At 40.9% G+C, this 26803-nt stretch overlaps 1 protein-coding gene across 4 annotated transcripts in view; it reads right to left on the bottom strand.

The window, feature by feature from the left end:
* APBA1 (amyloid beta precursor protein binding family A member 1) overlaps nucleotides 1–26803 on the bottom strand; it is a 90050-nt gene that overhangs the window by 36664 nt on the left and 26583 nt on the right. For 2 of the 4 annotated variants that reach the window (XM_035558561.2, XM_050716129.1), the window contains exon 2: nucleotides 814–2018. In XM_035558561.2, the coding sequence (XP_035414454.1) occupies nucleotides 814–1965 (1152 nt within the window). In that variant the 5' untranslated portion in view covers nucleotides 1966–2018. Of the gene's footprint in view, nucleotides 1–813; nucleotides 2019–26803 lie in introns of those variants that run through there. The other 2 variants (XM_050716131.1, XM_050716130.1) reach the window with 2 other exon arrangements.

Raw genomic sequence — 26803 nt, 5'->3', positions numbered from 1 at the left:
AATTTTTGGTCCAATACTTCTAGTATATCAGCCATTTTCACATCAGGCATAAATTTAACTTAGTTAGTTGTTTATGAGTTTGTTTTATTAGAAATATAGAAAACCTGTAAAACTTCAAGGAAAGTTTATCATACAGACAGCTGGAACCACAAACTGTGAACTGATTCTGATCCAAGTTAAGTCTCATGCCAAAAGTACAGAATTTGAGAAATGCTAATGCTGTAAACCCAAAAAAGGGTTTTCAGTACTTATACTGCTGGAGATCAAATATGTTTTACAATGATAATATATTGAATTTCATAGCACATTTCTAGACCCTGGAGGTGGACAAAGCCCACGCAGGTTTTCTGGAATCTGAATCTGGATATGTGATACCACTATAAATAATATTAACAGATTTCTGATGGAATCATAAACATTGCTATGTGACAAAAACTGAGATTTAAAAACCTAGAATTAACAGAAACACGTAGGGCTATATTATGTAAGACAAAGTGTTCTGTTCAGTAGCTACTCTAAGTATCCCATGGGATTTGTTTCAGAAAAAAAAAAAAGTGAAGAGTTTTGTGTGTCAAACTCTTGCATAGGTTAACAGTCAGTGCTTCAAAGGAAGATTTTGGTCCACTGATGATGTACATGTTTATCTCTTATGTGCCCTCTAAAGTACAAATTTAAAATAGGCAAAGCACTACATAATTTAAGAAGAATGAGTCACAGAACAAAAACAAAATCCACCCTCTCTCACTGCAATGTATGTCACAATTAAAGGAACAGGACATACATAACAGAGAGCTGGAAGCTTTGCATACTCACATCTCCATCTAGTGGCCTCTGGTCGTCAGAGTCCCTGGTTGGGCTGATGTCCTGCCGCATCACCCAGATCGGCTCCTTAGGTTCGTCAGGGGTATAAGGAGAACGGATGGTCCTTGTCTTCACTTCCTCGATAGCCTCTTTAATATCCTTGATGGCCAGTGAAATTGCATCTCTCTTTTCCTTGCTGTACCTCTGCACAGTTTCTCCTGAGCCGGACGTAACGCGAGAACCAGGTGGAAGCTGGCCGTTGCTTTCATGCCCCCCACCGGCAAGAGTATGAGCCTGCTCCAAACTCTGCTCAGCTTCTGGCATGTCTTCAGCTGCCTTGTCCAGGCTCTGGGAGCTCATGCTCTGCTTCACCTCCGCCACAATCTGATCAATGTCCTCCTCTTGTTCGTAACTATCCATTCTTGGGTAGGGCGCAAACTCTGCCTCCTTTTCTGGGCTGTCAGACTCTCCATCAGACCGCTCATCGTAATGGTGAAGGCGGGCACCGAGTGCCTCCTTGCGGTAATTGTCAGCTTCCTCCCTCTCCCGCTCATACAGCTGGATCCCCTCCCTAGCATCCAGGTCTGGTGTATCTCCAATCTCCTCATACACGTGCTCCTGCAGTCCATAGTCAGCGTAAGGCTCGGCATACTGCTCATCCTCACCTCGGTGGAAGAGACGATGTGTGTAGACGTAACCTGAGTAGGCTGCGTTCATGGCTTCCTCGTGTTCGATGGAATGGAAATGTAGGTGGTTGGGCAGTGTTCGGTTATGAACGGCCTCGCCATGCTCAGCCTCGGCATTCTCCGTGTACTCCTCAGACTCAGGCCTGTACTGCACTGCATAGGCGCTCTCATCCTCATTTTCCTGAACTCTCTCCGTGTCGTAGCTGTCCTCCACCGTGGCTATGACATCCCCTTCTGCAGTATCTGTGTGATTGTGGAAACCACTCTCAGTGCTGGCTGACCGAGCTAACATCCCTTCCTCCTCCTGCCCAGACAGGCCCCCTTGGCTGCTGTTTGTACGCCTTGGGTAGTGACTTGCATACCGCTGTTCCTCTTCCACCTCCGCATGCTCCAGGTCAGCCTCCACCGACTCGTTCACTGCCCCATTTGCTGGCTCTTCGCTTACCTCCCCATCAGGCGGTCCAACCAAATGGTTCATGGCAAGTTCTGGTGGGTAGGTCACTTACTCTGTTGACATTTTGTCAATCACACCTGGAAATAAATAAATAAAAAAAAACCCTCTGAAGTTACTCTTAGAAAAAGTGGAGTCAATAAACAGAAGCAACAAAATGCACCCTTCCTTCCCCAGCAGACAAACTTTTGACTTCATCAGCTCTGAAGTCGGAGGACAGCCAGGACAGCAGTATGACCTGTGTAAATGACCTCCAACAGCACCAACCATGAATCCCTTGGGGGCGGCATTTCTCACTTTTAATCGATGAATTCTTTGTGGAAAAATCATTTCCAAGCAGCTCCTTGGATGTACTCCTACGGACAGCTGCAGCATTTCGGTGACGTTTGCGGGTATGCATTGGAAAAGTTAACTTTGCCATAGACTCGAACATTGTAGAGGTATAACAGAAATATTCCACCACTCTCCCTACACCTCACTAACCCACCACAAAGGAAAGATGTAGTAATGTAAAATGACAGACGGTTCCAACACTGCAGTCTGCAATTGCTAAGATACACGGTCCTATGAATACTACACTCCTTCAATACCATCTCTTCAGCTGAGGCAGTCACCCTATGCACTTTTAAAATCAGCAGAGATAAATAGGGATTCCCAGGCTGCATCAGAAGTAAGCTGTTTCTTCTCCCTAGAGAGGCATATGACAGCTAGATCCAACAAAGACAGTTTGTCTTTTCCACCTAAAGAAGGTATGCAAGTAAGAAAATTTCCATGACAAGGTAAGGTCTTTTCCAGCTAAGACTTGCAAGAAATCTGGAAAGAATGGACAGGTGTATGCCAAAACTAACCAACCAAACACTCTCCTCCCCCCAGCATACGACAAAAAATATACTATTTTAGGCAACAAGAAAAACAGCACTGCAGAGTTTTCAATTTTAAGCCCACAAAGGGAAGAGTAAAGATGTTAATGTGTAACAGCCCTTTGAAAAGCCCATCCCAAACAATGTTCCCTGAAGTCAGTTAGAAACTCTTCAACAACTTGCATGGAAACAGAATTAGGCTGAAATGGAGGATTGCTTAAAAATTCTGCATTAAATCTGACACACTCAAAGCAGCCCCCGGCCTGCACCTAAGTGTAATTCACAGCGAAATGGCAGCACTAGCTGAAAGAAATGAAGCCACACACAAACACAGGATGACGACCAGCTTTCTAAAATCTTTACCACACGTATCCTGGCACATCTTTGACCAAACAATGTTAAGTTAGAAAAGATGGTAAGACTCAACTGCATGAAAACTGCCTACAACTCAAGTCAAATAATTTCATTTAAATTTCACTTTTTAACTTTCCAAATAATAAATTATCATTTACAAATGTATTTTTATTTCAGTAGAGTTTACATATAGAACTGGGCATCTGAATAAATGCCCCTAGCTCACCTAAGCCCCAATAACCTTCGAAGAAAAGTAAGCATCTAAGTCAAGTACCTCCATTTGACTATTTAACAATCAGTCTTTAAAACAGTAATTTGAAGAACCATGTATTAAGACAGTGAATAACTATATCCCTTTTCACATGTGGCAACTGAAGACTATTAAAAACCTTTTTTTTTTTTTGTTTTTACTCTTAGTAGCATTTTCCTCATGCAGACACAAGGTCTTCCCGGTTTTTCTCACCAGGCCTTCCAAGAGCACTTTATCTCCAGCAAGCAAACAAAAATCAATATCCTAAATAAAATGCCACAGACAGAAGAGAATATAAGCAAAAAAAGGTCATCTGACCTTGGAAATAGAGACGCAGCACCCATCTGAAATATATCATACTCTCACATTAATTACCCAGAACAGCAGCTGTGCTTCAGTAATCACACATACATGGGAAAGTGCTCTCTAAGCACTCCTAGCTCTGCACTCAGGACTTGATGGATGAGCCTGTCTTTAAAACAGAGAAATCAGAGGCTGATTACTAGAACAACCAGCTGTTTGCTGAAGGTTAAGCTAGCTTCTTCCTGTAAAAAAGAAGAAAAACAAAACAAAAACAACCTCTCCATATATGCTTCAAGCAACAGTAAGAAACAGCTTAAGTCTGAGGATTTCTCTCTGCTACTTTATGCTGAAAATGAAGTACTTAAGATACTACCCAAGGGCATACTATTGACAGGGAGCAAGACCACAACATTAATGCTCAGGAAAGCATGCGGTAAGAAAAGGTGAAAATGTGAGAGCTTCCAACTTGGCTTGTTACTCGTTTCCCACATCCAGATGTATAACCACTTGCTTTCTTCTGCATGCGGCACCCTCCGGTGCGTGGGTGTCTGCTGTGTAGTGGGGCCAGGCCCTGCCCTGCCACCACCCGGGGAGTGCAGCCCAGGCTCAGCTCCAGGCCACTGTCACTGCAAGGGACCTTTGTGCCCACACCTTTTAATCGATCTTTTCAAGTGTGAGAGCCCTAACCATTTGCTCCCATTTCACACCACTTCCAAAAGAGAAAAGTTAGTGTGCCAGCTGAGCTTGTAAGCAAAAATCAGCTACTCTTTGGGTGTATTTACCCACATCTCCAAGTCACACCTGAAGCAGAGAAACTTCAGGCTGAATTTGCAAGGGCCACAGGCTCTGAGTACAAGTCGTCTTGGCACGCTCTCCGAGGAACTTCACAAAGCGCCCATGTTTTGCCAGACTCAGCAATGCGCCAATGTTCCACTTGTATGGTATGGGTACCTAGAAAAGACGTGGATAAAAGCTACCTCTAAAAAATCCAGTATGTTCTTTTAGGAAACATATGCCATCTTTGCAATTTTTAAGGGACTCTTTGGTATGAAATGGCTGAGGATTGAACAGCACAAGCAATGCCTCCTTAGAGAGAACTCCCCACCTCTCCTGTAATAGACGACTCTCTCTTTTCTGAACTGAGACCTGTCCGGGAAACCCCACTGCTTTCCCTGCCACGTGCTGAGCAAGCACACCCAGAACAGCTCCAAACAGAAGAAGAAGCTGTGAAATGTATGTTTATTGCCAGTCAGTGAAGGCAGCACCTGGAAAGTGACATTAACACCACACCACAGGCACACGAATACACGCACAGTGTCATACTGACAAGGATGGACAACTGTAGTACCCCACAACACTCACCATATTGTAACTGTAAAGCAGGAACACCACACATGAAAACCTACCCAGCGCACAAAATTTTCTACAAGCCCTCATGGAATCCTTGCAATAACACCGCAATATTCTAAATAAGTTAAACACATTAGTTTTATCACTATAATATGACTTGGATATTTGCTGGGAAGCATTTTAGTCCAATTTCATTCATCATAATCTTGGATGCTTCCATTTCTAAGGCCTGCTTATGAACTCAGAGAGCCCATTTTAAAACTTGCACTACTTGGTGTTCAACAGAAAAGCCTTTTGTCTTCTAGTCATCAACCCTAATTCCATGTAGGCAGTTTTTTAAACGTTTCTGCAGAGTTTGGTATTCAAAATGATATACAAGGTGAGAGCTATAGCAATAAAAAAAAAAAAAAAAAGGATACCTTGGAAAGTAAAACCACATACACTGCAGATTATTTCGAGAAGGAAAGAGAAAATAAAATTTAGTAGTCATTTAAAAAAAAATACTTGCAAGAACATACAATGGTTCAAAAGAAGGTCAAATAACATTTTTAAATACAGCGTGATTCCTTCAGAGCCCTAAGAACTGTACTATTTGGTAGCATGTGTATGTTTCTCGGCAGGGGTAACTTTGGGGAGAAAAAAATATAAGAAGAGAGTCGTCTTCAGTTAGTCACAATGCCAAATCAAAAATGTTTTCACCGCAGTACTCATAAATTAAGCAATATATTCCAAAGTTATGTTATTTAACCTATTTTGTATTCCTATTTTGTATTCTCAAGTCAGCTATTCCTAGGACTGCATCAGTTGTTCATGACTTCCAAGCTCCTTTTCTGCAAAAATGTTTAGGGGATTAAGAAAGGATATCTCCAGCTCAAGAAAAGGCACTAAAAAACACCCGCCTCCAAACATCAACTATTTCACTGAACTAAACAAAATTAAAAACTGCAGGTGCATTTATTATCCATATGCAGAGGCACTTACACTACACATGCATGTAAATATGTGCTTGTTACTCATATGCCTTAGTCTAAGCCAACAAATAAACAGGTAACTTGTTCTTACTAGGAGTGGAGAGGCTGAATACAGCATTTTCTCTTTCTTGACATGTTTACTAATTAGAATAAGGTACGTAAATTTCAAGAAGAGCTACATCCTAACTGCAGAAGTTTCTTCTGATCACAACTAGCCTAAAAGAGTATGCAAATTTCTAACAAAAAGTAAGGCAACACTCTTACTAAGAGAGAGCTGTACACCAGCCCGTGCTTACAGCATCAGTGTGGTACGCTCACAAATGCGGTGCCTAACAGAGAACTAGAGTTAGCTGCTGTGGTACAAGACTCAGCGGCTTCCTGGCTTCAGGTTTGCCCACAGCTGAAAGCACAAAAGAAGCTGAACTTCAGGCATAATGGAGGAAAAAAAGGCAAAACCATGAATTTATGACCAAAGGAACACTGAGCTGCTTGAATAGGAATGTCAAGAGGTTTAATTCTGTGGCAGAAAAATAAGTAAAAACCCCCAAATTCTTGGGAAGGCATAATTACACGTATTATGTAGATTTAAGTAACTATAAGTTTCCCCATATTTAACACAATAAACGCCCTTAACATAAGAAATCCACGTGGAACGATCAGTATTCCAGCCACACTGGGATGGAAGTAAATTGGATTAAGCTGCCGTATGCACCTAATTGACTCAAAAGCAAATCATATGTCAGATTTCAGTTTCCCACTGTTTCTAATTCCACTTTGGCTCTATCCAGGGAATAAAATTCTGTGGTGGGAAGGATGAATGTGCATCAGAAGTAGACTTTCTAAACCATGTCATCTCAGGCTAGCCCTTGATTACAGGGAATAAATTTAAATTTCTGCTTTCAATCTAAAAATTGTTTACAACAGATCCTAAATATCTCTTTTAATTTGAATTGACATCATAACTAAAGAACCTGAACAAGTCACACAGCTGCTTTGTAGAGTCTGGAGATGTCATTATTCCCTGGATAACACATAACAGAGTACTGCGACCATGCCATCCATGTTCTTGCAATCCCCATCTTACTCAAAACTAAGCTTTAAACTTGAGCAAGGAACACTAGTCAGGAACCTTTGGTGCCGGCAGACCAACTTCCTATGAGCAAGAACAAAGAGACAGAGGTCTCCTGAGCACAGGGCTGATAAAGCCTTAGGGCACTGCAGAAGTGTGATCGCAAAAAAAGCAGATCCTTCCCATCACATCTGTCACTGAAGTCCTGAAGAAACAGACACAAAGGACTCTGGGAGTATCTGAAGTCATCCACATGCTGCCAGAGAAACGATACCTGGTACTATAGCCCAAACAGAAGAGAGAAGCCAAGAGCACTAGAGAAAAATCTTGACAAGGACCCACAGGCAACCTGTGCAGTGAAGTACAACAATTATACTCACTAGACCAAAGATGCTTAAAAAAAAAAAAAATCAATCATAAATCCCAGTTTGAAATTGGTTAAGGGATAAATCTGACTGCTCTCACCAACCAGAATGACAAAGCATCATAAATAGAAGTGCTATTCTAAAAGCGAAGCTAAGGAAACATGGATTCTCTGACAGGTTATTGTTGTTCTTATTTCTGGATGTATTATGGATTGCATCTTTAATTTGCAACTGGATAATCTAAATTATTAATTAAATTAATTTCCAAGTGAGAAAGAGCAATTAAAACAGTAGATAAGCAATGTCAAAGCACAACATCTAAGATCAGTATTACAACGTGAGACTAATTTCAGTCTCTGTTAGAGGTACAGTTATTAAAAATGAATCTTTACTGAATCTGGGCATATAATTATCTGTAATCTACAATGTTTCCTCCTCTGTGTGAAAAAAGAAAGGGTACAGTGGAAAACAGTGACACTCCAGTGATCCATTCTGAATGCAAATTATCTTCACACTAGCGACACTTTTGTAAGCAATGAAAACGCGTATTTTTCTCAAAACAATAGGGGATAAGATCTATGCTACAAAATGAAATAAAAACAGATAATAAAGTCGACACGACACAACAAGCCCAATAAACTTTCCATCTCCTTTTAGGTACCCTTAATAGTGTAACAACAAACAACTGTGAACAGAGCTCATAAATATGATTTGGTAAACTGCAGGGCATGACTATCCTCATGGTGAGTAACAATACCCCAGTCTTCACTCACAGACAGTAAGCTAGAATGTTCAATAAATCCTTGGATATTCCTCCCCTGCCCACAAATAAAGACTTAATCCTACCTTTCTGGTCGAGACAATCTTACTCAGCTGTATTCTTGGTTAGCGTTACAGTCTTGACACAAATAGCTACCATGCAGCAACTACTCTTTGATGCAACTGAGACAGAAAATGTACCAGAGAAGAATCAACATTCAAAACACTCCGCATCTATGAAAAATTTCGAGTCATTTAGTCCTTCAGATTTAATACCTTGAAATGATACTACGAGAGGAAAATCAGTTTCATCAATTTTGTTATGGAAAGCAAAGTTTTAAAGTGAGTTACGCATTGCATTTTTGAATTCTTTAATGTGAACAAGCCACGGGTTGTGTCAGGTACACAGAAACATTTGGACTGTGTTGAGATTATTTCAGCAGCAGAAGGACCTGGTAGAATGTGAGAGAAGGCTCCCGAGCAAATATTCAGCATCCATGAAAAAACCAAGTGAAACAACAGAGAGGGAAGTCCACCGGTTAGCACCTTAGTCGAACTGGTGTCCTTCAGCAGACAGAAATGTGTTGACGAATACTGTTTCCAGGAATACCTTAAAAAATAAAAAGGGTAGAGTAATAGAACAGTGCACATACAGAGGGGTAAAAAGCCCCTAGGACAGCTAAGCAATACCCTTTCTATTTCTTAAAGGCATCTGTGACAAATCTAGCAGTTACCAAGACAACAGAGCAACATCTTCTGTCTTCCCAAATCTAAATGTACAAGATCAACTCACTGAACAGGTACAGCGATTGTGCTCAAACCCCAGTAACTTCCTACGTTCAGTCTCATTCGATCCGTAAAAGGATTTGTTCTCAGGTGCTCCTAACTACCTGAGGGCTTCCAGGTAAGGATACACCCTCATGGAAAGCAAGCAGGGCTCAGACAGCAAATAAGAGACCTGATTCTTCCTTAATTTCTCATTTTACTTCACGAGTGCCAAAGGAGCTGTATCTGAGCCCGGCTGGAAAAGCCAGTGGGACAGGTCGGGTACGGAACTTGCTTTACCTTTCCTGGTGGTACAGGCAGTTAAAAATGTACCACTGCCTGGAAACTGTAACACCGAGCTATTGAAAGCACCACATCTTACAGCCCCCTCTTTCATCCCCCCAAAACAAAAAACTGAAAAACATCAACTCTTTTTTTCGACTGTTATTTCAATTAGACCTACACTTCAGCCCACACTTCTTTGGCTAAGACTTTTTCTAGAAAGGATTGAAAAGTGCAGTACGTGAGATGCAGAGATGTTCAGACTGGGGAAGAGTAAGGAAGATGGGGAGATGTGGTACCTATAAAATTCCCAACTATTTGATTATGGTGGGTATATCAGCTCTTTTCCTTCCCAATCTCAACCTTCAAAACAGCTGAGTTAACACTTTCTAGCTTTCATACCCTAGGCTCCTTTTCAAGGACTTGATGTATGTTTGGATTGTGTTGTTAAGATGCAGTTTTTAAGTATTAGATGGTGTGTCTCTTCTTTTAGTGTGACAGCAAGTGACAGAGCCTGTATCTGCTTCCACTCACCAAAATTAGGTAAGAAAGATCATGTAGGAGCTGCACGCTTCCAAAGCCTTGTGGAGAAAATGTGAAATCCCACTAACAAACACATTTCATTTAAAGCTATAGTCACAGCCAAAAAACAAAACCAAATTTACTTTCTTTCCTCTAAAAAAAAAAAAAAAGAGAGAAAGAGAGAAAAAAAGATCTTAGTGATTTTCAGCTGCAATATTCACGGAATTAAATGCTACATTGGAAGGTTAGAGCTTGTATCTGTGTAACTTTTTTCAGAAAAAAAAACCAAACCAGCAACACAACAAACAAATACTATGGAGAAAAAAACAGATGCAAAGGAGGAGGAAGTAGGAATGCATAATGCAGGGTACAGCAGATTAAAATCAACTTTTTTTTATCCCCCCTACACAGACAACTTTCTCTTCCACTGTATTTTCTATTACCATTTTAGCCCTCAGAGCAAGCCCACTTTAATCTCCACCCATCACATTCCAACAGCACCTGCAGATCCTTTTATTTCTTCTGTTTCAAGGACAAGCTGCTGATTTACTCCACGCTAAAACAAAACAAAGAACAACCCAAACCAAACCAAGTCAAAAAAAAGACCAAGAAAAAAAAACAAAAAACAACCAAACCAAACCACCAAAAACACACACACATAAATAAAACCTACGTATCTGCAGAGACCAGCTCCAAAGGCTCGAGGGAAAACTATTCTTTGGCTTTTTCTCAGAGTCACAACCGCGTTCCGGAGCTATACCGTAAAGGCAGCCCCGTCATCCTCGCCAAAACCACGTGGAAGGATGTCATACATCTGCTCCCCCAGCGTAGCGCTGAGTGATTAGAGAGAGATGGCCAAGCTGGACACCCCACAAGCAGACCTTCCGCTGTCACAGCCTTCCTGACAGGAAGCGCCGGCACGGATGCGCCCCGAGGTACCACCACACACCGGATTTTCAGGGGGCTAGCTATGCCAAGCGTTTCTTCTTCTCCTAGCCTGATGTTGTAACAATTTCTGCATCCCCAGTGACTGAGGAAGCAGGGCAGCCCCGTGCCCCTGCCCAGAGCTGACGAGAAGGGGCGGCCGTTCATTCACACGGTGCGGGTACCGACACCGCTCTCCTTGCCCTGACCTAAGACCTTGACCGAGACCTGCTTTCAGCACCAGCACGTTCCCGTTAGTGCTACGAGACAGTGACATGCAAAATCTGTTCCTCAGACACAATTAACCCCTAATGAAGGCCGGCATTTCTCCACGTCTCCTGCGGCTGCAGCTCACTCCAAGGCTCAGCCTGGGTAAGGGCGGCGCGGGGCGGGTGGGAGGGAGGGCAGAGCCTGCCTGCAGCTGCAGGGTCCCATCAGGATGGGAAAAACACACACGTACGCGGTGCTAATCGAGTTGCCCACATCACACAGCCCTGCCAGATCAAGAAAATCAAAACCAGATGCGTTGCATCAGAAACACAAAGCTTTTGCCAGTCTCTACCCGCTAGGAAAACAAGCTTACCAGAACCAAACCGCATACCACAGAGTTCAGAATAAAACAAAGAATAATGAGGGGAATCACCCAAACATATGCTTTTCACCCCCCTATTTCCATGCAGACAAGTCAAGTCAAGCCATACGTGCAGACTATGGGAAAAACGGATATAGTGTTAGTCATATGTCAAAGAAGAACACGAATAAGGGATATTCTAAGCACAGGTGGGGTGCCGGTTGTCTTACTTTTAAAATCATTTCTTCTCCCTCCCCCAGTGCTTTTGTCCCCATTCCAAATAAAAATTATTTCAAAACAAACTTCACATGACCCACATTTTTGTAAAAGTAGGTTACTTTGTCTTCTCTTTTTATACAGCAACACTTAGATTTTAGTAGAAGAGTAAATTCCACTAAGAATATTTTTATTATGGATTATTAACCTTATCTTTTAAAAATAATTACACATCCAGGTAGTGAAATTATAGCAGAGAAAAGCAGCAACTAAACAGGGTAGCTGTAAGGTAAAACACATTTCACAAGGGTAAGATTACAGGAGGAACAATATGAGTCTAAAATGTTTCAATACTTAAAGTAATTAACATATTTAGGTATCCATCTATTAACTCTTTTTCTCCATTTTGCTCACAGCCAGTCTGAGAGTCAATGGCTCCTTTCACTTATCCTTAGAAGCTATAGCAAAGGCCATGTATTGCATGGACGCTCATGACCCTTTCTTTCCTGGAAATGGAAGTCCTAATTATTTTGCTTCATTATAAAGAGAAAAATAAGAGGCCTCTTAAATGCTCCACGAGACCTAGATAAGAGGAATTCTACAAAAATGGGCATTTAAAGTTATTCCGCGTTATCTTTTTATTCCTTTTCAAGGACGGATCATCCCTCCTACAATAGGATGTCTTTCTCTTCTGATATCCAGGCTTAAATGCCACTGTTCTCCAGTGGTATTTCACTAAAATTAAAAAAACCATGCTGGTCTGGTCTCTGCTCTGCATCATGCAGAACAGTTTGGACCTCTCTTCAAATACCAGACCTTTGCCTGAGTGACCTTATAAACACGCACACACTAATTTCACTTTTCTTTGCTGTACTTCAGCATCCTTTTGTTTTTAACTTCTTAAAGTCAGAACAAGTACCGAAGACGTGACCTCTCTCAAGGAAAAAAAAAAAAAAGAAACTTTTTAAAATGAACGTAGGATGCCACCGAACTAACTTTAAATATAGAAGTGGAATAGAAAAAAAATAGGAAAGTAACACAGAATTAGGTATTTCCCACAGCTCTGTAGGGTGGGTGCTACAGGATTATGTTAACATCACCACTTCACTATAGAATTTGATTCTGTGTTTCCAATCAATCTGGCAGATGTCTGCTGTTAGGTTACATGGGCATCACTAGACAAATAGAGCTTTTATGCCCACAAACGTCGTAAAGGCCCATGGTAACTAGTAAAGTTAAAGCGGAATTGAGAGAAGGGGCAATAGATAAATCAATAAATCTGCAGCTTGCAAGAATGCATAGATCGGCACCCATGCTCGTCACTGCGAGTTTCTCAGGGCAGGCCTACATTCATGTTTCAGTCTGACTCTGAAGTACACTTTCGAAGGGCAGCTTCTGATGGTCCCTACCCACCACATGCTTCGGTCCACATTGCAGAGCAGACCTGGAGATCACGTAATGGATCCTCTGCGCCTCACAGCAGAACTAACATCCATACCAGACTGTGTTTGCCATCACTTTTTCTGGCCAAAATTCAAAACCCTCTGCAGATGGGATATTCCTCCACCTGTCTGGGCAACCCGTTCTGGTTTTGCACTGGCCTTATGGGGAGGAATTCTTATCTTACATGATGTCCTATCTAGATGTCCCTTACTGTAGTAACTTGTTGCAGCTGAAACTTCAGAAGTGACCTTACCAGCAAATTTCTCGTTTGTGCACGTCATACACCTGTTCACACAGGTAAATATAAGCCTGGGAAGAAACATCATAGGAGCTGGGCCTGGAGGAACTACGAATTGAAAGGGGAGGGTGAAGGGCCAGCAAAAAAGAAGGGCATGTGACACAGAAAGTAAGAAATAAGGCAGGAACTGCTTCATAACAAAGCCTTCTGCAATTCAGTTACAAGTACCACAGCTGAAGATCTGGCAGTCAGTTTTAAAACCTTGCCAGTGGCATCCTTTTTGATTCTTTAAATTAAATGTTGCTTTACTCTCCACATTAGTGCTTGGTCTCCTTACTCTTGAAAAGATAAACAAGACATGAAATTCACTGATATTTACTTATTATTAAAGCCATTGCTTTCATTTTCTTTGCATATAAACTGACATTTTTTCCCTTTAAAAAATGTTTCCAAAAAAAAAACCATGAAGAATCAAAATAAAGCCATGTAAGTTATTAAAAAAAATGAGTCGCAGAAGAAAGAGGAAAAATTGGCTTTTAACTTCTTTAAAGTGTATTTAGAAATTACATTTTTGTTCCTAAATATATTTTGTGAATTTCGTCTTCTTGTATCATTAGATATTGGCTAAGATTTATTTGGTGTGGCACCAAAAAAAAAAAATTAAAGCATCACAATAGCCTAATTCAGTTTAAAAAAAGACCTGTGAAAATGACTTGTAAAAATGACTTATTTTAGATCAGAATTGTTAAGTGAAACTCTACACCTCCAGTATCTCTGTATGCATTCTGTGTTTTCTAACCAAAAGAGTGCAACTTTCATGTAACCACAACTGAAGAAGCTATTAAAAGACTCTTCTTTTATGCACCAGGGTACCTGAGCACAGAGTACCCATGCTAGCAGTGTAGTTACGGTTAAGAAGGCAATTTCACCATTTAATTGAAGAACAAAATATCCTTTTGAGTGACATCTTACCCTGCTTTTCCTGTGAGGTATGCACTAGTCTGCATCCACATGCACAGAATTACTCTTGGACCAAGCGGACCAGTAAACCATTTTGCATGTCCTCCTATATTAATACAAGCCAAAACTTTTTGTCTTTTATTTCTAGAGCAACTCTGTTTGTCTACATATTTATTTGTTTATTGGTTCCCAAGCATACTCTCTTGCTACTGAGGGACCAGTACCTAGAAAGACTAATCTTGTTGGCAAGATGAGGCTGCAGCGCAGTCTAATGACTTTTCGGCTTGTACAAAACCAAAATTACGGCTTTCATACCAACTTTGCTTGATTCTCAAAAAACACTCACAATTCTCAGTAGGGCATTGTATTTTGCCAGAAGGGTCTGATCTAACACCTCTCAATGCTGCAGTTCTGTAAATAAATTTACCTTTGAACTACTGGACAGAAACTGCTTCAAGGAACCACAGGACTAACAGAAATGTAGTAATAACCAGCAGAACAAAATTCACCCCAGAATCAACCACGCCAGTTGCTCTATCACTCTCATATCCACATACAACTTAAGCCAGAACAATGGAGCATTACTAGACATGTAGAAACTGAAACAATTTGTGATGCCTTGCCATGAGGCTAAACAACATCACTCACAACTCCTCAAAACCCTTTCCTCTTTTACTTACCAGCCTTCTTCTGGCTTAACAATCACTGATGGACATGGGAGGACTTTGACAAACATTTTATGCACAAAAATGTTTTCCTGTGAGTTTCACCTTTTATCTCTCTTATTTTTACAGAAGTACTTTTTGCATGTGGATAGGCTCCAAGGGTTTACAATTTCCTTTCAGCTGAAATTCCTACCACTTTGTACCAAAATAATCGAACAGGATATCAGAAACAGGCTGCACTTTTGCAAGTGAGAAACATTCAACATTAGATGAAAGCTTGAAAGCAAAATACTTTTTCACACAAGTTGTCCCAAATAGCTATATAAATAGACCAAATATTGAAGAAACAAACAGAAAAAGCACAAGCAGAAAGACCTGCCTGTGAAGCAGATTAGGACTAACGCCAGTATCTTCTTTTAATATTATGCACAATTTGCCAAAGATGCACGTCTTCTTTTTGAACAGCACTTACTTTTTACAAGTACTGTGTGAATACTTTTTCTTTTCTACGTGTGGTGTTAAGAAACCCATATAAATAGCTCTTCAGGGCAAGTAAATCTTAATTCTTATCAAGCAAAATTACAGTAGAGTATCATTGGGCAACATGAACAAGCTAACACTGTCCACAGGTCAAGTCCCCAGGTTACTTGATCTTGGTGGCAATGTAAAAAAAAAATGAGCTAAAAATTAGCTAAAAGGTGAAGATGTAGCTTCTGCATCCCTATCCCAGACAAAAATCCTCTTTTCAAGTCTGCAGATTGGTTTTGCAACCACTGGAATCATAATTTCAGCTGCATCACAAGAGGGACTGTTAAATGTGTAAACCTTTTGCAGGAAAAAATGGAGCAACATATGAAACTGTATTCAGAGTAAGAATAGCCAACTTAAGATTTGTCTACAATTTGGATTTGTAGATGCTAACATCTAGAAATAACCACTGCAAATGCAGAACATCCTTATGTAGCTTGTTTATAAAATTACACTTGCTGAAAAAAATTCATCTCCAAAACTTGTGGCTTATTTCCTTCTAAGTCATATTTTCAGAATTATCTCCAGTTACAAAGAAAATGAGATGTTCCATAAAAAAACTAAATTTTTAGTCTTTGACTTACTAACATCCAGCTATTGTGAAGCTCAGCATCAAATTTTGTTCAACTACCGAAATTCCAACCACTCCACACACTGTAAGAGATTATCATCCCCAAAATGGAGATAAGCAGTGTGTCAAATCCACGGTAACTGATGAGACCTACATAAACCTCAGATCAGGCTAGAAGCTAAATGGACAACACAAAAGACAAGAAGCACGTAACAGACCTTTGGAAGGCACTCGTCAACCTGCTTGACATCAGAAGGTTAATTTAATCAAATGAGAGAAAAATCCCAACACATGCAGGAAAAGCTGCAGGACACCATAGGTCAGAGATTGGGAACGGATCAAATGATGTCATATCCAGACTCTGGGAAAGCAGTTCTGGAGAGGAACAGACCTTTCTTAATGCAAACTTTCAAACTAGGGATTTAGTGGAGTGAAGATGCAACAGAGGGACAAACTCCCCCATCACAAAACTGCTAACATCCACCAGCAAAGGAATCTCGTGATGCCCTGCCACGCTGTTCTCAACGCGCACCCCTGTAAACCTAACTAAATTAACAGTGAGCTACTCACAGCCACAAACATCAGAAATACACCAGGAGCAGGCATACCACCACCACGTTCTCTCATGTGAGAGCTCTCTCATTTTTAAACTAGCTGCATAATTGAGAATACCTTTTTGTCCCCAGTAGTTAATACTGACGAAACTATGATTTCTACAGAAACTACAAAGTACAGTCAAGCTAACATAATGACTACCAAGTAAAACTTTCTTGATGTCCTTTGGAGCTAGGCATAGAATTCCACAGAAGTCCAAAATGGTAACTTCACTTCTATTTTTCTTATAAGGAACATCACGTTGTACAAAATGCTAAATAGGTGTCCAAATCTGATGAACTACTCAACGTCTCATTTAAACCAAATAATATATGACTTCTAACTTCAGTTAAAAGCAGAAATTCAGTTCTTTACTTTTTTTTTTTTTAACAGTGTAAAGAACCACCAGTACAGTGTTCCGAATCATGGATGTCATCATGCAGCTAGAACAAACTTACAGTTTGCTTGACTAAAATGCACTTACTTGTCATTATGCTAATATGTGGTATGTAGTACGCTGAAGTTAAACCAGTATATTTAATTTTCAGAAAGAAGCATTACCCAGTTTGCATTAAGAAATCAGCTTCTCCTTAAAATGCATTCCTAAACAGTTCTATGCTGCTGCATTTCTCTAAGCAAGAAGAGGTTATTAGTCTATGACTAGACATTATTTCAGCAAGAGAAAAACTAACAAACCAAACCAACAAACAAAGAAACCAAACCAGAAACAAAAACCACCTCTTCTAAAAAGCTTCAGTTGGTAAAATATGGTTTATAGGACACCTTGGAGTAACTCACTAATAACTCTTGCACCAAGCAGATTGACAGATCCCTGCGTATGACTGCACATGATCCTGTCTGCAAGGGGTCTCTTGGCTGATGTTCTCAGGTCTCTGCAATTCAAACTGGCAGAGAAACTGCAGTGACGGCACGATCAGTCTGAAGAGGACAGGCTGAGAGCATAAGGTAACACAATTTCCTTTGCAGTCATGCTCTGAAATACAGATGAAGACCACAGACATTTCCAGAAGCACATGTGAATGTTACTGCCTGACTTTCAAAAGCAATTCAGGAAGCTTAAATACTAAACAAATGATTTCAAGTGAGTACAGGCTTCCCAACAAACCTGTAACATTTTGTTCTGTAATATTAAAAGACTAGTGGCTTTAGAGAGTTTAATTACCTTTCCACTCTCCCCTTTGGGGCCCCTCCTTCCCTATGCTACCTAGTCACATGCTATAATGACATTTCCAGATACGGCTGTAACAGATCAGAAATGCTTAGTTTCTGTGAGACTGCTAAAGTAGTCAGGGACACAGGCGGCTCCCTCTTCAATCTCCTACTCATGTGTGAAGACCCAAGTAGGGGCAGATGCACAACTGGAAATGAGCACACGGCTACACAAACAGAAGGGTTGTAATTTTCTCAACTGAGAGGTCCTGTCTGGCAAATGAAGGATGGCCAAAAATGCACAGATGAAGAATACTACCTCAGCAACAGCAAACAGTTGCTAAACTATTTTTTGAGGAAATGCATGGGAAAAGACAGATTAAGACAACAGTAGCTTTGTCTTAGCACTTGTATCTAGGATGCAGTTGGAACTTGCAACAGTTCCTAAAGGATTATAGAAGAAACTGAGAAAAAGCACAAGACACTTCCCTAAACAATGAAGATGTCCTCACAAAATCCCCAAAATAGAAAAGCATCTGATAAGTTCTGTTCTATGTCCCATCCACCATCCTGAAAGCTCTGTGAGACAACTAACCATAACAGTAATACACAAGACAGATTGTTCATGAAGGACAACCATGGCAAGGAGTTAAGAGAAACAAAGTCCTACAATGAATTTTGAAAGTAGTGCATTTTTTCTGAAATTCAAGTAAAAAGACTGAACTGAATTTAAGATGGAAGGCAGAGAAGAAGACAACAAAGGAAACGCTACAGGTGAAACAGATTCTCAAATTCTGAGGCGATTACAGACAAGACTTTTTTTTTTTCCTAACTAGTTATCTCGACTACCCAATAGACAGCCTGGGATGGTAAACACAAGAATTCATTAACTCAGGCAACTGGTGAGAAAGTTACGCAAGATACAGTTACCGCAGTTGGATCTGATCTTTGTAGGTCCATCCCAGTTTAAGTACTCTAATCCTAGAAGAATACAAGGGTCTTTGCTGCTTCAGAAAGTTGAGAAGGCTATGAGGAAAGGACACTTTATTCTGGCTAAAAACAGAGGAATTACTGTTGAAAAACAAGACGTGGTAGATAATTGTGTCCCAATTACAAAACAATGAAGTTTAGGTTTGTGTGAACAGCAGGATTCTGTGAGTGACACGATGAGGATAATAGACTTGGGAGAGGCACCAGCAAACAAATAATTACAAGATGCTTGGAATATAAAACCTTTGAGAAAAGGCTGAAGGAAATGACTTTATTTAGTCCCCTGGAAAACAAAGAAAAAAAAAAAACACAACACAAAACACAACCAGTTTAAAAAGGCAACTAGAAATACTGAGATCAGATTTTAGGGTAAACAAAACAAACACAAACAAACAAAAAAAGAAACACACACCTGTAACTTTAAAGGATAATGATTCTTTTATTCTGAATAATTTTGGAGGCTCTGGAATCTCTTTCCTTAGCTGGAGACCAAGAAAAGCCTAGAGAAGTATCTCATTTGGAACGATGCAAGTATCACAGAGAATCACAGAGTCATTCAGGCTGGAAAAGACCTCTAAGACATCTAGTCCAACCTTTAACCTAGTACAGACAAGTCCGCCACTAAACCACGCTACTAAGTTCTACCTCTACACATTTATTGAAGACCTCCCGGGTTGGTGACTCAACCACTTCCCTGGGCAGCCTGTTCCAACTTGATTCGTATCTAGAGGAATGAATTACATTCATATCTGGAATGAGCTTCCAGCCCTACACTTCTACATCAGCTATATGCAATTTCATAGCAGTAAGATTTCCTTGCTTATTCAAACGTGTCTTGGCTTCTTTATGGCAAGAAAATCAAGAGATTCAGGTCTAGATCTCTCACCAAGGTCCTCATTTAAATCCAAGTTAATTAAACAGAAAGACTTCAGTAAGAAGAAGAAACGGATTGTATGTAAAGGAAGTTGTGAGTATGAAGTCAAACTGGAGCACAAGGCTTCACAATAGCTAAGGTCCCAGTAAGAAAACATGACAGCCCACAGCAGGGGTGTGAAAACACATAACTTTGCTGCCCTGGCATGTGAACCACCAGCATGCACATACAATGAGAACCTGATCATGATGAATCGGAAATAGGCAGAGAGCTGAAGCTGAAGGAGATCAGAATGCCTAGTAACTGAGCAATGTCAACCAAATCCAACCACTCCAAGATGGTAATAATAGGTGAATTTTAGGCTGCCATGCCACTCACACTGAGGCAGTCCTGTTGATAACGCTACATAAAGCCTAAATTGTCTGTATAGCATCAGAAATAGGAAATCCGGGCATGAGTGTAGCAAAACTGGGACCAACAGCAAATAATCAGTTATGGGAGGGCTGGTTACTTGGCCATAGTTGTGTCAGAGACATGGAGGTATAAAGGTCACAAAAAGCTAGGTCCAAACTCAGGTGGAAAAAAAAAAAAAAAAAAAAAAAAAAAATCTGGTGGAGAAAAAAGGAAGGTGATGGTTGTGTGGACACCTACAGATGACTAACACATGGATACATGCCCACAAGGAGTTTGGGGGAGACCCCCTTGGGACAATACGCTCTCCAACAGTTTCTTAAAACTTTGCAGGGAGGCGGGGAATATATTTACACATTGATACTTCAAAAGCTGTAATATACTAGTGATCATATATGTGATTCCTTGGAATGTGCATTATTCTGCATCATTATAAATTTGTAAACTGTTATATTTGATTGCAAATAGTATAGATTACTTTGGGTAGATCATTGTGTTGTTCTACCCAGGTGTTTATTCTCTTACTCATTTAATCAATAACCATCTTAATAACTCACATCAGCCAAGTCTAAAGTCTCTGATGGGGGAAGTGTCAGACCTTGCCAGTAACAGAAATGTAGATAGCAAATCTTTCTGATATTCTTACAGGGTCTGTGTTAGGTTACGTGATAAAATCTCATCTGCACACCCACCAAGCAGCAGAGACAGACGTTAGCAGATGGGGGAAGCCCCAAAAACACCCTGCCCCAGCTACCCCAGGCCCACCAAAAGCCTATCTCCACTTCAACAGAGGAGCACAGGAACCCAAACTACACTCTCCTGGAGGAACAAGGACCCTGTCTGGAGCCCTCCCAGGGCTGTCCCAAGACAGCTTCATCCCCTGCATCCAGGTGTGGTAAACAACCATGGTGAGTCACTGTGAGCAGCTCTCCCATCACCTTTTGGACGACAGGAGGGGGTCCTGTCCAGGGCTGTGGGACATGATATGGGACACAGGGGAGAGCATCTGGGATCTGCACATTACAGGATATTTAGAGAAGGATCTGAACGTGGGGAAAGGGATGGATTTGGGTGATCCGGGGAGGAAGGTGTGGGAAAATAGAGGGGCAGGAGGATAAAATGGGGCTTGTCTCGTGTGAACCGGGGGGAGGCTGGTGTGGATGACTGTTTGGCTCAGTGTGCATGTGTCCCCTGGGAGCTCATGCTTGGCCTCGCTACTGGTTTGGACCCCATGCCATGGAGCAGCAGACGCCTCAGCTCCTTCAGGCTGTCAGATCCAGCACAGTACATTTTGCTCTAATGAAGTAGTACCAAGACAGACACCGACACGACACTCCCTGCTCTATGCATCTGATATGCAAGTGATGCAATCCTACAAAACTAAATCCAAAACAGTTTGACTAAAACATTTCTCAGTTAAAAAATTATTAAATAAAAATAGTGTTAACCAAAATGGTTAATTATTTCTCCTAATCACCACTAGAAAAGTGTTCTTGAAAAAATGTTAGGGTTCAACTTCCTGCACTGAACTTAACAAAGCACTAAACAGTTGCAATGTTTAAACAACTCTGATGGCAAACGGTTGTGCCACTGCTTCAAGCTTATAATATGTGGATTATTTTGTACTGAGACAGAAAGAGATGCTCCAAGAACATAGCTAGCATCCAGAAATTCTTGATTTCTATTTAAACCCTTCTTGGCAGTGGGCAAGTCACATAAAACGTCTCCTTTAGTATCCCTGTCTGTCTACAATAGGCAAATAGCATGACACTAAAAAACTCAGGTTACTAGACTGCAGTGAAAATTAATCAGTGAGTATTTGCAGTGAATTCTGAAAATGAAAAGGACAATTTCTGTCAACTAGTCCTAAAATGATAGACACAGCACCAGCAACATGAAATACAGTGGGGAGGAGGAAGAAATAAAAAAAAAAATGAAGTTAACTTCTATAAGCATTGGTAACAGTCACACCTTATTTACTTCACCTATTTTATTTTTGTACCAGGGACCAAAATAAAGCTTAAAATAAAGTGAGTCTACTTAAGAATTCAATTTATAAATAAAAAAAAAAACCAAAACAGTGTAAACCTGCAACACATCTCCTGAAGATAATTATCTGGAGGATTTATGAGAAATGTCTACTTGTTACATAAATGAATGCAACAGCAGTAATTAAATCAAACATATCTCAAGCACATTAATTATATATGATGTAAATTTTTCATTTTGAGTTAAATCAGGCTTACTGACTGCAGCTGACTGAGATTTAAATATCTATAAATACAGGCTGTGAATTTAACTGTAAAATTTATTACCAAATTTTCTGTGCACTGCCACAGAGATGCAAGAGGTTAAGAACAGGAACATTTTATTTCCTTTAAATCAAACTGGACAGCACTTAAAATCAGGTGTTATAGTGAAGAGACATTACAAGTAGAGTGAGCCGAGTTGCTCTTCATGTTGTAAGATTGTAAGGTCTTCCAGTACTAAGTAGCTGGCAGCAAGCTGAAGTGGTATGTTGTTTTTTTTTTTGTTGTTTGAAATGGATGCTATATTTTTCAGCATAACTGCATAATTCTTCAGTTTACAGGGTTCAGGACTGCCTGGGAAGTCCTACTTGCTGTAGCCTCGCTGCAGCAAATGGGCATCACAAAGAGGTCAGAAGATTCCTTGCAAATGTCCTAAAATATTATGGGAAACACTTTTAAAGGCAGAGAGCAATTCAGCAGTTTCACAGCACTACCTCAGGGCAGACCCAGATTCTGTTCACAGGCCAGGACACAGACTGATCCTTTTAATCCGCATATGCTGTCTATCTAATCTTGAAACTACTTTGGAAAGAAAACTGTCAGTGCCTTCAACAAGCGCTCTAAGGATGCCCACAAGCTTTGTCACCTCCTTTAAAACATTTAAAATTTCAGTACTTTATCCTTTAAAAATTGCTTGAAAAAACAGCAGGAAAACATAAAATCCTTCTTCTTATAGGATTCAATAATGGTGCTTTATTAATCCTACTCAACTTGACAGTGGGGTGAGAAAAACAGAGAGAAGGCTGAAAAACCTTCCAAACATAGTTTTGCATTAACAATGCCATCTTACAACCCATTAAGAAATACCTGCGGAGTTTTCAAGAGATAAGACTGAAAAACCTGTAGTCTCACAGACAACCTGGCATTCAAAGAATGGCCCAAATTAAATTTGTTGAATTTTGTAAGGGATTAATTTCACCTCCTTTAAGCAATTTATTTTTTAATCCCAAGTAGACGAGGCAAGTTTAAGAGTTTGTTCCTGGAAAAAAGGATCAGATATTTCCTTCCAAACAGTAATCACAGACATCAATCCTATCTTCTCAGCTATGTAATCCCAAGGGACTGGACTTCAGTAGACCCATAACAGGCAGCAACACAAACATGAACTAAATTCTCTTCCTGAAACATGAGTTGTTATTTCACAAGGCAAACTTTGTGCACTGTGTCCATGGATAGCACTCAACTATGCAAGGTGCAAACTACAGGTTGCCATCTCTGGTTTCTCAGCAGACAGCCCCAGAGCTGAATGCACACGGAGATATGGAAAACATCTTATATTTTAACTGGTTATGATCAAAAGTTGCAGGCACACTAGCAGGCTGAAGGAGGAAAACTTACAGAATGGGGTGGTGTACAGACAACCATGTTATACAGAAAAAACTTACAAAGCCAAGGCTAACCATTCATATTTCTGGAATGCTACACTGAAAACAAGTTCTGTGATGAAGTAACCTCAGTCTGACTAACTCCAGCTCTGATTATATCTTTTCTGAAAGTGGACTTCAAGGCCCATGCTACAAGACAAGCAAATCTTAAAGGTCCTGTATATGCACAGAAGGATCCATTCTTGCAGTCCTCCCTTTGATTTAAGGGACCAATCTGGTATGAACCTGCAAAGCACCTGGCTCTACATGAGATGAATACATAAACGTTGCCAAAAACAAATTCTGATTAGTTTGGGCTAATTTTAAGCGTACCTTGACAGTGTACACTTCAAAGGTTTTCTAGGAAGACTGAATAGACAGTTTAACACCAAAACCTCAGTCTGAAATATTTTTAACATGGAACGGTTTAAATATAGCATTGTGGAAAATGTTGTCAAAATTTCTTGCTTTCTCCTTCTTGGCTCTAACTTCTGAAATATTTTAAGGACTGCTTTTCTGAATAAAAAAGTTGTTTTGCCATTCCATTATACAATTTTATGTACTTGTTCAGTGTTGAACAAAAGAAAACCCTAAAGATCAAAATTTAGATTTCATGTAAGGTCATTAGGCAGGGAAGAGGAAAAAGTATAGAATCTTCAAAAACAAAAAATGAAATGTAAAAACAAGCTTATACAAGGATAATCAAGGTAAAGATACCATTGAAATCAACAAATTATCTAATCGCATTGATTTCACCATAAAGATTTCTTGTTTTTTGCTTATTTCAAGATACTTCTAATGCCCTTTAGTCTAGAGCATCTTAAGATTTACTGCTTGAGAACAAGGCATCAATTTTAATTCCTGTAAACGAATTTTCATTGGACGTTTGCATCTTTGGAGAGCTCCTTCATGTATTATTCAAAGGAAAATAGTTACATATATTCAATACAGAGGTCTCAGTCTGTGAAGCCCAGATTTGCTTCTGATTAGAGTTCCCAGGAATCAAGATCAGAATTCAGGCAGCAAACCAAGCAAGTTCACAAGCAAAACCACAAGATCTTAGTGAGACCTCAGCTGGAATCTCAATCAGAACCACTGAACAGGTACAGAAACTGGAACAGGTACCGGAACAATTCACAAGGATAATTAGGACAAGCTTTCTAGTTTCCTAGAAAAGTCTAGAAGAGCTGATCTTGATTTTAACAAAATAAAAACCTAAAAACCTGGAAGTAAAAAAAAAAAAAATCAACATTTTTTAAACTGAACGACGTTGTTGGTAAAAGGATTAACAGGAGTAAGTCTAGTAAGGAAGTAAGTTGGTTTTGCAACAGCTTTCAAATTTGGGGTTCTGGGGAAAGCAATAAAAAAGTTTCAAGCCTAGCTGTTCTTAAAACACCAAATTTTTATGCACAGGATTATCTGAGACATCAGGAACTGGTGAAAACAAACCAATTTCTGTAGAAGGGTATTCCTCTACACATTTCACCTTTCTCTCATTTTGAAAGGATGACTGTACCTCACTTCTGAGTGAGGAAATTCTTGGAATGCTGTAAGGTTGAGAAAACTCCATAACATACCCTTTGTTTTTATACTTTTTCCTAAGTGTTTGTGGCCAGAAATAGGACACTTGGATAATGGACTATGACTAACATTGTAGTACTGTTCTTCCGAACTTTTGTTAATCAATGCAGTTATGTTAGATTTAGCAAAAATGCTACAGTAACACAGTGTATTTGCACATACCTTACGTTTAACTGACCAGCGCTTAACTAATCAACATTTTCACAACATGAAATTTTGTTTTCCACTAATCACAGGCTGGCTTTTCAGCAGCTGTACCACACAACAGGTATGGCACTGCCACAGGAAAAAACATCTTGACACAGGGAATTTTACTTCATTTCTATATGTCCACATCCAATTAGTACAAATATCTGATTACCAACTGAAAAAAAAAACAACAACAACATAAACAACTAGACAGTTTGTGAAACATCCTTCTTCCCTGCTCAAGCTGAGATTTGGCCCAACACCCCTTATTCTCTCTTCTTAGTCCCTGTTTTCCTTGTTTTCACTGCATGTTATGCCTAGTCCTCAATTCCTACGGTAAGGCAATAGGTAGTGTAGGAGGGTGGGTTTAATACTGTGTACTTTTTCTACTGCTTCTTGCTTCCTGCGTATCTCCTTCCACTGCTCCTTCCTTATAACGCATTTTCTCTGTTCCAGGCCTCTGTTCCTCCATGGGCTGCATTCTGACAGGGGTGTCACCACCTTGGTGTGGATCCTCCAAGAGCTGTGATCTCTTGATGCAGCAACCACTATTTTAACTAAGTTTGAGCAGCAACACCATGTGCTTCCCTGACTGGCTGACATTTTGGTGCCCAATGGGTTGTTTTATTCAGTTTTAAGCCTGGCTAAAGTGTCTGTGTCTGGCTGTATGGGGTTTACATTGCAAGGTTTTGGTGGGATCTCTGCAGGGAAAGGCCGGGGCTCCCCCATGCTGTGCACAGCTGGTTCCAGCCAGCTCCAACAGCCCCACCGCAGGGCCCAGCTGGGCCGCGCTGCCAAGATGGTGGCATCTCAGGGAAAATGCGTTTAAGAAAGGGTAAACAAAAAGCTGTACAGCAGCTGTGAGAGAGAGGAGTGAGGAGTGAGAAGCCGCCCAGCAGACCCCCAGGTTAATGCAGCAGGAGGGCAGGAGGTGCTCCAGGCACGCAGCAGCAGTTCCCCTGCGGGCTGTGGAGAGGCCCCTGGTGGAGCAGGCTGTCCCCCTGCAGCCCATGGGTCCCACATGGAGCAGATCTCCACGCTGCAGCCCATGGGTGGAGGAGCCCCCACTGGAGCAGGCCCTGGGCCGGAGCTGCAGCCCGTGGAGAGGAGCCTCCGCAGGAGCAGGAGGTCTGAGGGGAGCTGCCGCCCACCCGTGGGGGACCCGTGCTGGAGCAGTTTGCTCCTGGGGGATGGACCCCGTGGTACGGAGCCATGTGGGAGCAGGTCTTGAAGAGCTGCTGCCTGTGGGCAGCCCCCGCAGGCTCAGTTCGGGAAGGGCAGCATCCCATGGGAGGGACCCCACGGGGAGCAGGGGCAGAGAGGAGCAGTGGTGGAGGCAAAGCGTTAGGGACTGACCGCAGCCCCCAGCCCCAGTTCCCCTGCACAACGCAGGGGGAGGAGGTGGAAGAGGGTGAGG

This window comes from Cygnus atratus, chromosome Z (assembly GCF_013377495.2).
Source record: "Cygnus atratus isolate AKBS03 ecotype Queensland, Australia chromosome Z, CAtr_DNAZoo_HiC_assembly, whole genome shotgun sequence".
Classification (NCBI taxonomy): Eukaryota; Metazoa; Chordata; class Aves; order Anseriformes; family Anatidae; genus Cygnus; species Cygnus atratus.
The sequence above is the reverse complement of the archived record's forward strand: the minus strand, read 5'-3'. Positions and strand labels throughout refer to the sequence as shown.